The sequence below is a fragment of the Sinohyriopsis cumingii genome, chromosome 12 (genome assembly GCF_028554795.1).
Source record: "Sinohyriopsis cumingii isolate HCF-2022 chromosome 12, ASM2855479v2, whole genome shotgun sequence".
Classification (NCBI taxonomy): Eukaryota; Metazoa; Mollusca; class Bivalvia; order Unionida; family Unionidae; genus Sinohyriopsis; species Sinohyriopsis cumingii.
Window position 1 is genome coordinate 52,141,938 of NC_142972.1, and position 14,748 is coordinate 52,156,685.

General features: G+C 34.2%; 1 protein-coding gene across 1 annotated transcript in view; it reads right to left on the bottom strand.

Annotated features, from left to right (window-relative positions):
* LOC149786439 (receptor-type tyrosine-protein phosphatase H-like) overlaps window positions 1-14,748 on the bottom strand; it is a 121,056-nt gene that overhangs the window by 103,731 nt on the left and 2,577 nt on the right. Inside the window, exon 4 of the mRNA XM_089976885.1 lies at window positions 7,695-7,892. Within this exon, the coding sequence (XP_089833011.1) occupies window positions 7,695-7,892 (198 nt within the window). The remainder of the gene's footprint in view (window positions 1-7,694; window positions 7,893-14,748) is intronic.

Below are 14,748 nucleotides of genomic sequence, written 5' to 3' on the forward strand. Positions count from 1 at the left end.
AACAAAATGTTAAGTTGTCAATTCATTTTTGCATCGTGTGACAGACGATGAACAACATGTTAAGTTGCCAATTTATTTGACATGCTCTACTCAATAACATAATGTATTTCGCATTGATATGTATGTATGTATGTATGTATGTATGTATGTATGTATGTATGTATGTATGTATGTATGTATGTATGTATGTGTGTGTGTGTGTGTGTATGTATGTATGAATCCATCCATCCATCCATCCATCCATCCATCCATCCATCTATCTATCTATCTATCTATCTATCTTGGCTTGTTTACTTTTCCGAAATGCAACCACTGACACATTAATGACAACTTACCCCTTCTGATGAATCTGACTTGCAAAATACACTTGACTTATGGAGAGGTCAAACAGAGATGAGGATTTTGCAGACCAAAATCGGTGAAGAGGGAGGATCAATTTATTGTCAAGTCAACTTATGATTGAGAATACTGGTAATTAGTAATTAACTAGTAGCAATTGTAAACATTATTATGTAGAAACTATGCTCAATCTAAAGTGATCATATCCCCTTTTTCTAATTAAACATAAATTTTGAAACCTTTCATCTCCATATTTGAAAATATATTCATTTTAAATATTTTAAATACATATTTTTGTATTGTGTGGTAGTGACAGATATCATCCAATTACTGCCTTTTATGACTAGAAAATAAACAGCACCCAACAAATAAACTCAGAACACATAATCTGAGTAAAATCAATCAACATGAAATTAAGGTAAATGACACTTTTCCAGGGAAAAGGGATAGACTATATTCACCGTGTTTCAAAATTCTAGGTAGGATGATGTGTATATAAAATGTCATAAATCTCATGCTGTTATTAGCTAAACACAAATTCTAGCAAAATCAGTGCCTGTGAAATGAGGATCAAACAGAGTAAGTGAAGGATAAAACATGGTCAATACTGACCTTACTCTGAAATCTTATCTAGAACAAATCTGAATTTGGGAGCAGAGATGACCACAAACCAAATCCATCATTTTATAATTATTGCATATAGAAAACAAGTGCCATGGCCAATGTGAAACAAAAGTGCTAAAGTGCTGAGAAGCACATTCAATCAGATGCAAAATCACCTCATAAATATAAATGAATCACACTCATACCCGAATCCGAAATCATCGAAGATCATAATGATATAATCCTGTGTTACAATTTTGACTAAAACCAAACAGAAATATGTTCTTCTGAGTGGTAAGAAGCTTTGCCAATCCGATAGAAGTTGACCTCATTAATATGTATAATGTTGCTTATAATATTTAACTCATACTTGAGTGTTGATATGAAAAGACTATCATATACATAATTGCATCATCAAAAATCAAGGATTGTGCTCATAACCATAATATACCAAAATCCTGATGAGCAAGCTGAACCAAATTCCTGCAACTCTTCGTGAAAAATGATCAATACAGTTTACTACGTTTTTAAAAAGTAGGGAAAGAGTAGGTAAAAAATAGAAATATTTTATGAAGAAATATGGTATGAAATTTATATAAATTACTGAAAAAAATATGTTCTTTACTTGACTTACCTTTATGAACGTGAACAAAAGCATGCTTACTCAAATACTAGCTGTCTTTTTAGTTCAGGTTGTGTCTATTTTCTTAAATATCCAGTTCCACATCAGAGACCATATCTGAAATTATTTTTTAGTAATCAATATAAACATTTTATAGAACAAAATCAATACCACGAAGAGTAGCATTATGAAAAGTACATGAAAATAAAAGCTTGATTTTACAAATTCTATTTAGCACATTAACATATAACAAACTGTTAATACAACGGTAATTTCTAATATGATCTGAAAGATTTCCATTTTGGAGGATTTGATCTATTGTTATATAAAAATAAATATTTTGTAAGCATACAATGGACTATCAAGACATTTTGTCTTCATCTGTGAAGCAAACAGTCACAATAACACAATAGAAAAATGAGCATAAAAGTTTTAGATTAAGACGATAACCAGTGTTTTATGTACTCACATGTCATGCGTTAAATATGCAGATTGTTTTGATCTGACACACACAAATAGTCGCCCGTACATAAAATGATGCACCGCAATGTTACGTTTTACTCATTAACAAAAAAACAACAAAATAGTTTTGGTCTAAAAATCGTCGCCTGTAAATAAAATGACCAACCCCATTATATTACTTTTTTGACCAAAACAAAATTAAGCTTTGGTCTAACTACTTTAATGGCTAGATTACAACTCTCCGAAATGGAAAACATGCACACATCAGTTTCTTACACTAATATTATAGAGCATATAGGGTTAAAACTGAGTGTGGAGCCTTGAGATGACCTTATGTGACCTGTAACTGTCACATCATTTGTAGCAACAGAATGTTAGAAGGATATAATCACCATATCCAAGAAAAGAGGTGAAAAATAAGCACGTGATTTTAAAGTGATTCTCACGGGAAACTATCATTTTATGCGCACTTTTGTCACGCAATGAAGCAACAATTTCCATTAGCTCAATTTTGTGCCTTGCGTTGTTGTAAAATACTGTCAGCCTTCGATTGAAAATGGCATCCAAGGCAAATATAATTAAAATAGATCCAAAACAAACGAAATTTCCTTTTGGACCGCGTTTATGACTGACAAATGATAATATTATAGGTCTCACTAGCATTTTAAAACTCAGAGGCCAGGACTCCTATTTTGGAAAGAACAGGAGTCCCACCAGCAAAAGTTGCAATCGTATATTGAGCATACCTGAAGTGGCTAAATTTTCAGATGAGTAGAACCAGTCGTTGTCAATGAGTTTAATTTTCTAACTTCTCTACACAACTGAGATATAACTCTTGTCTGTTCATTAAAGTGTGAGTGAATTATGTCAGACCAAGGGAACGTCTTACTCCATACACTAAACTACGAATCACACATAATAAGGTTCCATGTGAAATATCAGTTTTAGAAATTTCTAGCACTCGGTTGAATTTTATTACAATCTTCGCCAATTATCCCCAAAATACTTATTCAAATTTGCAGAAAGCATTTTGTCTGATTCTCAACACGTCTTGTCGCATGCACTGCTTATTCAGCTACAATAGACATGAACACAGTAATGAAATGTAAAGTTGCTCATTTGATGTACTTTTATACGAAAGTACATCAATGGGTCTTTCTGCCTCTGAATTCAGTTGTTGTAAATATTAGTACATTTTACCACCATTACGTAGCTAGTCCGGTCTTTGAACTTGCCGCAAAGCTGTTGGGTCATGTTCTTCAGATGTACTCTTACAATGACAAAATGTACATCTGGGAGTCGTTCAGCCACTACATTTTCTCATTGTAAATATCAGCACAGCTAAAAAGATCATTTGATCAACACATTTTCCATCTCAGCAAATGGTTGAAGCAGGACTGGCAAGTCCTTGACTTTGCCGTACGGCAAATGTGTGCATATCGAGGACTCCTGTGTAAGTGATTTTCTACATCTCAGGTAAAAACATTGCATACAAGACCTCTGAGTATCGTTATCGAACCGGTGGAGCTTCATCATCCAAAGATGAGGCAACAGTTGCTTGTAACATAAAACGTAGTTTGTGCAGCAATGGTTGAAAACACAACTGGCAACGTTCTCAAAAAGAAGTTAAGTCGAGTGAAAAATGTGACAGTTAAGACACCTTTATATTTTGCCATATATATACAGAGGCTAAAACAAACCATCATGACCAAATGTGCAAAAAAAACCCAATAACTCTCAGAACAGTACACTGGCAAGGCATGCTGGTTTGCCATAAAACAAACTGCTGATTGTAGGTTCCCATCACCAGGCAGATTTGAATACAGGGTTACAAAAAATTCTTCCAGACCAGACATAGCAGTGAAAGTGCAACTTAAGTGTGTACACTGGCTGAGTGTAAAATACATCCATTGTTTAAAAAAACAAATATCGTCTTAATTTAATACACAACTTAGCAGCTAAGAAATTGATGCCATTGGTATTTTGAAGATTTCTGCCAATCTGTATGACTCAACTACCACCTGCTCAGAGTTACTGGAGCGCCTATCAAACATTGTTGTGGATAGCCTTTTTTTACCTGCAAAATGTATCATTTGTGACAGCAATGGCAGATGAAAGCACTCACACAGCCAACAATAAATGCCTTCTCTTATATGCTCAGATTAAGTCTGATGACATGAAACATCCAACAAGATTTTTAACAATTCAAGAATGTTCAGATGCTTTTGGCAAGGGAATTGCCTTATTGGCTTTAGTCACATTATATAACTAATATTTTCGTTGTGTGTTTAAACAGTGTAATTATATTTTCAAAACTACTGAAAACTGATCATCGGCTAGAGTAAGACTCATAGGTTTGGATTTTGACTCACTGTATTTTGTCTTGATGAGTCAAATGACTTATATGAAGCCATTTGTAGATAAAACACTGCATAACTCATTTAACTTAAGCAGATCTCTGTGAATATAGCATAACAGTAGTTACAATGGATTATAGACAGCACACTGGACAATCATCATATTTATTTCAGTTATGGTAATAAAATACAGGATAAATTACAGAAAGAACACACCTTATGCAGCTTTCTAAAACTACATGTAATCCAAATACCATAGGCTAAGAAAACTAGACTAGTAATCTAAACAACTTATATATTCCAACATAACATCCATAAATATGATGAAGATGCATTATGCTAAGACAACAAAAATACATTCAACCATTCACCAAGGGTCAGCTAAACTATCTGTATCTGCTATTGTGCATGACATGCACACGTTTCCAACTTAAACAATTGCAAATATTCTAAAGTATGATAATTGCAATGTACTTTTTTATGGGTGAACTCACACATGAGGATTTTGAATTATCACCATTAAGATTTAAGATCATGCTTGATAAACTAAATCAATACTTATACAAAGCATAGAAGAAAGCTGATATTCTATTACCTTTGCTGGCATTTTGTGTAAGCATATACAATATTGTGGTAGAAGAAGCAACATAATATCCACAAAACACTTAAAAACTACTGAGTGAAGAGTCAATACATGTTTTATGTACTAGTACTGCATATGGTGTTGATAAAAGATACTATTGCAACTTTACATCATCACGCAGGTATCTTTCATTTTGAAGAATAAATCTACTATTTGATGGGAGTACTAATCGCAATGGAATATTGAATTCTAGTTGAAGAGTCATATTTCTTTGTCATCAGTTTTCATTTCTTTGTTGTATGCACTTTGCTAATGCTTCTGTTGATATCTGCAGGGTTGATTTTGCCACTTTAAAAATACTGGTTGCACTCATTTCCTTAATGTTTTGTTTGTACTGCAGAAATTACTCTCTCACAAGCCTCTGCAACAATCTGGAAGCCTTCCGAAGCTCTGCTTTGGTGTATTCTTCGCCATTTTCAGTTCGGAACCTCTTTCTGGTAGCTTTCTCCATCTTTATGCATTCTTCCCTTGGCTTCGCTCTCTCTGTTAAGCTGCTCTTTTTTATCTTGCTCTAGTTTCTTCAGAAGTTCTGACTTAACTTGTACTACTCAAGATGGGTTTTGTATGTACTGTGTGATTTCTTCACAGCACTGAATAAGTTCCAACTTAATGCTATATCAGTAATGGATTCCTTCCTTGTACATCATAACAGCATCTCTGGTAGGCGTGTTCCATTCTTTGTGAATATCATCCTCTTTGTTGACAAATGTGTTTCAACATCTGCATTTCAATGTTCCAAACTTACATCTCATTGAAAACTTTCCCATGATGAAGATACCTGAGCATTTTTGATAAACTCTTGATCTGCAACACTCTGTTTACATAATGGTCAATTTCTTCAGCTCTCCATAATCATTCTTATGGGATCAAACACACATAGATTTTTCACACATCCATTAAAAGAGGCATATCATATTTGATGATGCTGGGCAAGCTTTCTGCAAGCCTCTGCACGCATTTAGCTGCTGCTTCTTTCTTTCCTTTTTTTGACACACTCAGCAAGGATAATGAGCTTAAGCATGAGTTCATCACTATCATGTGTAATTCCACATTAAGCAAATGAATTACGGGTTCTTCTTTTTACAAACATTTTATCAAAAGAGTGGCCGACATTAATCAGGACGTACATATGAATACAGATTTCCACCTTTTTAAAACTCTCACAGATTATTTTGTCCTTTTTATTTTTCATCAAAAGTTCCTCAGATTTGTTCTTTCTTTCTACTGTTTGCTGATACACAGCATTCCATCTCTTTTCAGTTTTCATTAGGACTGGTAAAAAGCGACCAAACATAATAGTTTAGAGAAGTGAGTCACAACTTCCCCAGCCTCAATTAACCAAACATTAATTCGATCTCATTTATTTTAATCGATGAACATTCACTGTTCCATCAAATGTTTCAGGTAAATGGCATTTTTACCATTTTTTGATTTTCTGAGATTCTTGTGTCCTGAATAAATCATGTGAAAGATGTTATTATAAATTATTTGAAAAACTGAGACAGAATAAATTGCTTGGAAAGGTTCTTTGTTTCCATGACTGGAACTGTAAGAGTACCCATAAGTAACTACAATCCATTACCAACTACTGCCATGTTAACTTGATTCTTGATTGAAGAGCCTCTGGTTTTGACTCGGGTGCTGGTCCAAGATTCCACTAGATGTGGTAGATCTCCATCCGACAATATGAAATATTTCTGAGATTTGCTGAACTTTGACAATCTCTTTATCCTCTGTTTTTCATGAATCAGTGGCTCAGTAACTATCAAAGTCAACTGGGATTAAATTCTGTAAAATACGTTTGATAATTTCTTACGCTTATCCTCCAAAGCAACTGGATTCGATCTGCACTTTCAGTGTAGAAAGATCGCACATTTAACTGTTGCTGTGCCCATCCAGCAATATGAAATCATTTAAATACCATGTTTAAACAGTTGTAATGCTATCAAAATAGGCAACAGTATATATCTGTAATATAAATATTCAATGTTGGTACATTTTAAGACGTGCATGCATTATGCAGCTGCTTTTTTAAACATTAACTTTGCATTGCTAATTATGCACTTTTAGTGTGTAGAATACAGGTGATATTCCTCCAAGATTCATTCAAATGGAAATACGATGATTATAATTAACTTTTAACTCACCTTCCTCCCAAACTGTATGCATCATATCATATGTAACTTGTAGCCAGATGGGAGTGGAAGACTGGAATCTCAGTGGAACTGGACAGCACAACTTTTCGTTTGCTACAAAGATACTGAGAAGAAATGTACTGAGAGGCAAGAGAGAAACCTCTTATGTCATGGGTAGCAAAATGACCTCATACCAATGCATAGTTCTTACTCATACTTAAACTCATCCAATGTCTTGATGACAAATGTTTATATTCCAAACTAAATCAAGATCAAATCAGAAATATGACCTCCTAAGTACAGCCAATGAACTGCAAAATTGCCTTATTAATATGCAGACATCTTGTTCATATCTTAGCTCATCCAAGATCGTGATGATATATTAAAAATGGGCCATCATCATGTCCCTATAGCGGTAATAAGCAAATGTTGTTGGTCTAAAAATGGAGTGATAATGGACAATGGACAAAATGCCATACCATAAGCTCACTATACATAGACATGGAATCACACATTCAAAACAAGTATCATACCTGGATTTAATTCTCTGACTTCAAAAGCTGTACCATTTGATGATGTGTTTTCTGATTTCAAAATAGTCTTGTTAGAATAAATATAGGTTTCCACCATGTACTGTACAATGACACCATTTGGTGTGTCTGGAGGATTCCATGTCAACTTGATAGATACGTCATTTGGACAGCATGTCAATGTGCCTGGTGGACCCGGTGCTGCAATAGTAATTACTCTCATATTAAACACTTGTATTTGTATTTTTAACTTGCAAATCTTATTGTTTTCTATGTGCATTGCTGATAATAGGACAAAAATCCTCCTTCACTGCTGGGCAGAAATCCATTTATATTACTAATCAACTTTAAGAGGAGTGTCATGTTTGACAACAATGTCCTGGGTCCCAGCAAGGCAGGCAAAAGTTCAATTACCAAGTGTTCAATAACAGTGTATTATAAAACCATTAATGGCCAAGCGTTATATACAGCCATAGCAGGAAGATTCATCATACAGATTTTGCATTGACACATAAGTCAAAGTCTGTATTGAATAGGTGGTGTTTGAAAATGCAATAGAAAGCATGGGGATTTGTGATGACAAGTCATAGCAGTTGTTCTAGATTCATTTGCGACAAGCTTCCACTTCAAATCTAGACAAAGCTCTTTCGTAGACTTAAAAATACACTGCAGTTCTGAAAATACTGCTTTTGATTGCCAAAGGTTTTAGTATGATCCTCATTTGAGGCATTGGAGAAACACGAAGAACATTAAGAAATCTGGGGTTTCCATTCATCATTGTGACTCTTAAGACATCCATTTGTTTGCCCTGTTTCTAAATGATTCCAGTAATTAGTCCCTTCTTTTGCAGCGAAAGTTGGTGTGGACCCAAATCATCACATATCTGATGTCTTTTCTCAGTAGAATATGTGCATACTTCTCCCTTTAGAACTGAAACTTAAAAAATGATATTCCAGATTCTGACTTTTCACCAATATTTATTGGCTCCTAGGTAGAAGCAGAGAAAAATCTACAACTATCACTGCATGGGCATACATAAAATATATAGTTATCAAGATATGACATGGAGGCTAAGTTTTTCTGGAGTAGCAATGGACCCTAAGGATGAACACCAGTTACAAGTATAAATAAATTTGTCTTTCCATGCTCAGTATGTGCAATAAACTGACAATGAACAGTGAAAAACAAGTTTCTAACTAGCCCAAGTACTTTCGACTCTAAATGAGTCATTTTCAATGGCAAAAACAAGACATAGAAATGACAAACAGAAAACACAAAAAAGTATTGATATTACAAACTTTTACATGACTATTTCTAACTTTTTATGCTTCAGCTACTTGGTTTAATATTGATGCTGATGCTGAAACAATTTATATTGACCTTGAAATTAATAAGCCTCATCATCATATCTTTTAATGTAAATTGGCATAACCGCAAATTATATCTTGGATATTTCATTGTTAGTAGTAATTTAAGGCTATTAGGTGACTAATAAGCAAACTGAAAGAATTGTTTAAAGGAAAATGTGCCAGTTGCAAAAAGATGATGATTTTATTTGTGTGTGGCTTCTTTTTCTAGTCTTCGTTCTTTAAATTGCATGGTTTCAATACTCTAGGGCAGTAAATCCAGTAAGATTTATTTTCTTTCCTGGTTACGGAACTCCAGTTAGGGTCGTGAGCAACTGCAATAAGTATTACATCATTGAATATGTGGCCATGGGAAGAGAAGTGTTCTGCAACTGGACTTAGGTACAGCTTCATCATCATCCAATCAGATCAGTGAAGACTGATTCTTTTGTGTAATTTTTCATTTTCCCCTAATTAATGAAGCTACAGATCTTACATGTGATGAAATAAATTACATTCTTGCATGCTTTATTTAGATCATCTATGTTCAGTTTGTTGTTAGTCACTGTGCTAAAAAATGTCCTGGTCTATGTCGTATATTGACATGTTTTGAACCTTATATCACCACAGTGGCCAGACTGACTAGTGTGATCCATTGCTAATCCAAAAACTTAGCCTCCATGTTAGTGATTGGAGTTAGCTTCATACTGACCAGGATGTCTCTGAGGTTTTTGGTCTCCAGCAGGCTACTACTGGTTTGTTGAGGAGAATTAACTTAGTGTGTCACAATTCCACGATGGCCAGTGTTTTCAGATGATGTACCTACTATGGGGGTTGTCAGGATCATAGGACCGAACAAATGGTATCCGATCAACTGTTTCCTCCTCTCTATATTTTAGTAGGTCATTACAGTTTTGTTTTTTTAGCCCTTTAGGTTGCATCTGCAATCTGGTCTTTATTGTAGCCTTGGTTAACCAAATGTTCAGATAACTCTTCAGATTTTGTTGGGAATGTTTCATTGTTGGAGCAGATTCTATATATCCTCAGCACCTGGTTATATGATATAATTTGAAAGCAGTGTTTTGGATGACAACTGGTTGGGAGAGGGTACTGGCATTAATCAGTTGCTTTTGAGTAGATATCTGACTTTGTCTCCTACCAGTTTGGTTGTTTTATTCGGGAAAGCAAGGTTTGACTTCTGCTGTAAATTTTATTAAAGGATAGAAGATATGTGCCTTTTAATATGAAATCATCCAGATTTTCTGTCCCTGTTGCCACTTCATTTCTATATCAATGATGAAGCATACCCACTGATATGTATAAGTTCCACAAATTTTAAAAGTTTACCCTTCCAGTCTTCCCAGAAAAATATTAGCATACTAGGGGGCTATGTTTGTACCCATTGTGGTTCCATTAATTTGGAGGTAGTTTGTGTCATTAAATTCAAAGTTATTGAGTTTTAGGACAAGCTCCAAGAATATGACTAGCAAGTGAGTGGGCAGATTGTCAACATTTTTTGTTTGTCATGCTACCCTATATGCCTGTATCCCTTCATAGTGCGGTAATGTTATTATACAAAGATATGATGTCTAAGGAAACAAGCATTGTATCTGGCAGCAATGGATCACTTGCTTTGCTTTTTGGTAAGTAATCTGTCAAGTCCTGAAGATAAGATGGTAGTTTGTGGACATGTGGTTTCATGAAATGATCCAGATAGTCTGATATCCTTTCTTTGGGATGCCTAATACTGGAGATTATAGAAGTCTGCCTGTGTTTCCTTGTGTGTGAAGTTTAGGTAGAAGATAACATCTACCTGCTATCGGGTTTTCTGGGCTTAAAGTAGGCTTTTTGTTTGCTGGTCTATGTGCCTAAGTTGGTACGCCTCACCAATAATATTTGTGATGGTTTTTGTATAGTCCAGTGTTGGGTCATGGTCTTGTTTTTGGTAGAAGCTAGCATCATTTAGTTATCTATTTGTTTTACTCCATCTTTAATTGAATTAGCTTGATATCTTGCCAAATAATTTGAGGCTTGACAGAAACCAGTTTTGCACTGTTCATTGTCACTTTATTGTATTTATCTTAATCAATTCCTGGCACACACAATCCCTTGCTGGATCCTGTGCACTTGAAAAGAATGTTATTCGCCATATGATTTGTATTCTTTACATACCTTATGTACTTGCGTGTAAGCCAACTAATTTAGGAAAAAAATAAGTCCTGGAAGAAGAGCAGGTTCGGCTTATCCATGGGCCAAGGTCTAAAATTGAAATGTTTTTTTTTTGTTGACTACCGTAATGACTGTACATCTTGGGATACGGAATAAAATCCGTGTACTAACACATATATGCATGTAAAAATACTTTCTCTGTGTCCCAACAGTTACTAAACTGTTACACACTATTATAAGTGCTTTTGTTTTTATTTTGCAAGTGCATATTGTCTGAGTTCTCAAACATTTAATTAAATAAAGGTAAATAAAAGTTTCAATATTCATGGGCTTGTTCTAGTTTTCCTGGGGGAGACCAGATTACTATAATGTACAGTGCTTACACATTGTTGCTATCAAATTACATTAATCCAGATAACACTTCAGCTAGTCGGTAATACCTGTTTCCTTTACATTGATCCACACGCTCACGAGTTACTCTTTTTCAGTGATATAAGTTATAAGTTATGTTACAAATTTAAGTAATCATTAGGGAAAGGTATTAACATTCAATTGTGCAAGGTAGATAACCAGCATAATGTTACATGTACATGAAATAATGGTATTACTAAATGATAAAATGCTGAATATAATTTTCGAAGTATTCATTCTAAAACTTCATTATTGTATTTTGGAGATATCATTAAGGTTTAGTGCAGTGGTGCACATGATTTGAATCGAATGGATGTAATTCATTCAGCAGAATGTATTTCATTCAGCGGTGGTGCCATTATGTAAATACACTCACTATTGCTTAATTTTGAGCATGGAATCAAATACTATTGCTGTTCATTGTCATCATAATGGGATCACATTTTAATGAGTTAGGTATTTACAATTTAATAATTATACATGCCAACCCCGAGAGAGGTTGCCTAAATAAATGCATTGAGAACTAACCGCATGCATCTTGTGATGTGAACTTGTGGGTCAGCTTATACGTGGGTCATGCACTTTGTAGTGTTTATACCTATCATTTAGGGGGGTTGGCTTATACATGAATGGGTTTATACACAAGTGTGTGAGTCAGTTCATGGTAAAATTAGCCTTCTGACAAAATGTTGATATTTCTTTTTTTTGCATTTTCTGATCAAAGTTTGTTTTGAAACCATAAAAATATAAATTTTAGCACCACAGTGTGTCAATTTTTTATGATTGGGCTTGCTAGGGATTGCATAATATTTTCAGAGTACAATGTTATGATGTTAAGACACCGTTGCACAAGCTGCAATGTATTAGTCGAATTGGTTACATAAAGAACCATCTGCAGTTTCTCAATAAAACTTATTTCATGGCGTGAAATGATCTTAGGTTATTAAATACTGAAATTTGAGTTCAATATTTATGATGCACCTTTTATTCTCGACACATAGAACTTTTAATTGTGTTATGGATAGAATATTGGAGTTATGAAATATTCTTCCGTGAAACAAATTTGTTTTCAAGTTAACATAATGAAATGATGATAACAAATACATGGTGATGCCAAAATTATATTTCATTATTATAACAGTCTCACTTACATATGAACTGTGCAAAATATCCCTTCCAGTCACCCCACTATTAGGTGTTACCTCCATCAGCTTAGCGATAGAGCACTGATACTCTCTCATTGTTCAGAATTCCCCTTACGTTAAAGATGTGGTCACAAATTAAATATTGATTATGACAGGTAGAACATTTTCCAGAAAAAATTTCCCACAATAATTTTACTGACTTCTGTTCATTTTAATGTATTTGTCATCAGAATCATTAATGACTTATTTCTCAAGTTTGATTCCACATTATTAAATCATTGTTCATGCTTTTATAGGTCTACTGTAGTCTGTAGGTGGCCATGTAGGTGTCACCTATGCACAAATGTCTATACCACCATATTTGTAACATGAACTTGATATGTTGGTGGTTTGTGGATGGCGGAAGTGGTATACATGCATTGCGATGGGTGCCGTTTACCCGCTGACCCGGGTATAAATCTTCATAGACTCTGCCTTAATATTATATATCCTGTAATTTAATGCTATTTATTCGTATTTAGATAAATTATGTTAGTGGTATCAAGCATTCCCCTGATGAATCCAGGGTTAACACATTCCCCTCTGCTTGGTGTATATTTGTATTCATCTCTCTGTCTCTCTCTGTATGACTGTCTCTGTACATATCCTCTAGAAATAAATTTAGAACACCGCACCCACCTACTTATACATATAACATAAGCAGCTTGTGTTGTCACCATAGGATTGCAAGCAGCAATTTCATTGTAATGCAATGATTGCCAGGATGTTATTGTTGGGGGCGAAATAGGTTTTTAAGTTGACACAAACCACAACCCAATACAAGTTTTCTCAGGAATATGTCCAATTTCGGATGGCAAAATACTGATAATAACGAGGGAGAATATGTGGATGCAAGAATCATACCAAAGTATATTCCATTATATAATAAAATGCTGAACAAAATGTGTACTTAATACACAAACGTTTTAACAAACAAATATTTTATCTTCAAGACTAAAAAATTACCACGCAGTTAATGATTCATTCATTTTATCTGGACAGCCAGATAAAATACATAAATGTGCTCACTAAAGCACCCATTGAAACCAACTTATAAACATTTATAATTAGGGTCTTGAAATATGTTGCACTACATTACAAATTTACTTCAGTTTCCTATAGCAAAATATACTTTGAAATTACAGCTTTCTGTATCTTTTTATTTCCTAATTAAATCTTCTAAGTATTTGTAGAATGTATTGGTCTTCTTCACACTATCATCGTATCAAGCACTTGATTGCTACATCAAAGATAAATATGTTAATTTTGTCATCTTTTATTCTTTTAAAATTACATTTTTTCTTAACATAAAATTTAATATTGTTTGAGGAGTAAGATAGACAACAACAACAACAACAACAACACCAGCTCTTGAGTCCAGTACTGGTCGCTCATGAAAATGGCAAAATCACTTCCATAAAATCATTATATACACAAAAGTTTGATGTCACACTCTAAATTGGGTTTACCAGCATTTCTTGTTCAATGTCATAAGGCTGGTTTTTGCACGCACTGGCTATATATATATATATATATATATATATATATATATATATATATATATATATATATATATATATATATATATATATGGTGGGGATATCAATAGTTTAGGTATAACCTCTGAGATCAATATCAGCTTATCGGCTTGATATATAAAATGATGATTTGGACCTAAATGGTTTCTGTGATATGACCCATCAATAAGTCCTTTGGGGTGGCAGTGGTAGGGAAACATTATGGACCTGACCCAGACTTCCTAGCCTATCATTTGTTAATGCTTGGGTCTTTATTACACAAGCCAATTTTTAGACATGTACTATGAACAACGCTGGAGTAATTTTAAATTTATCAAAATCACCCCTGCATCAATGAGTTATTTGAAATTTTTGTTTTTATATCATCCCTATCCCTAAGCCCAGGTGTACGAGGAAAATCACTGAAGTG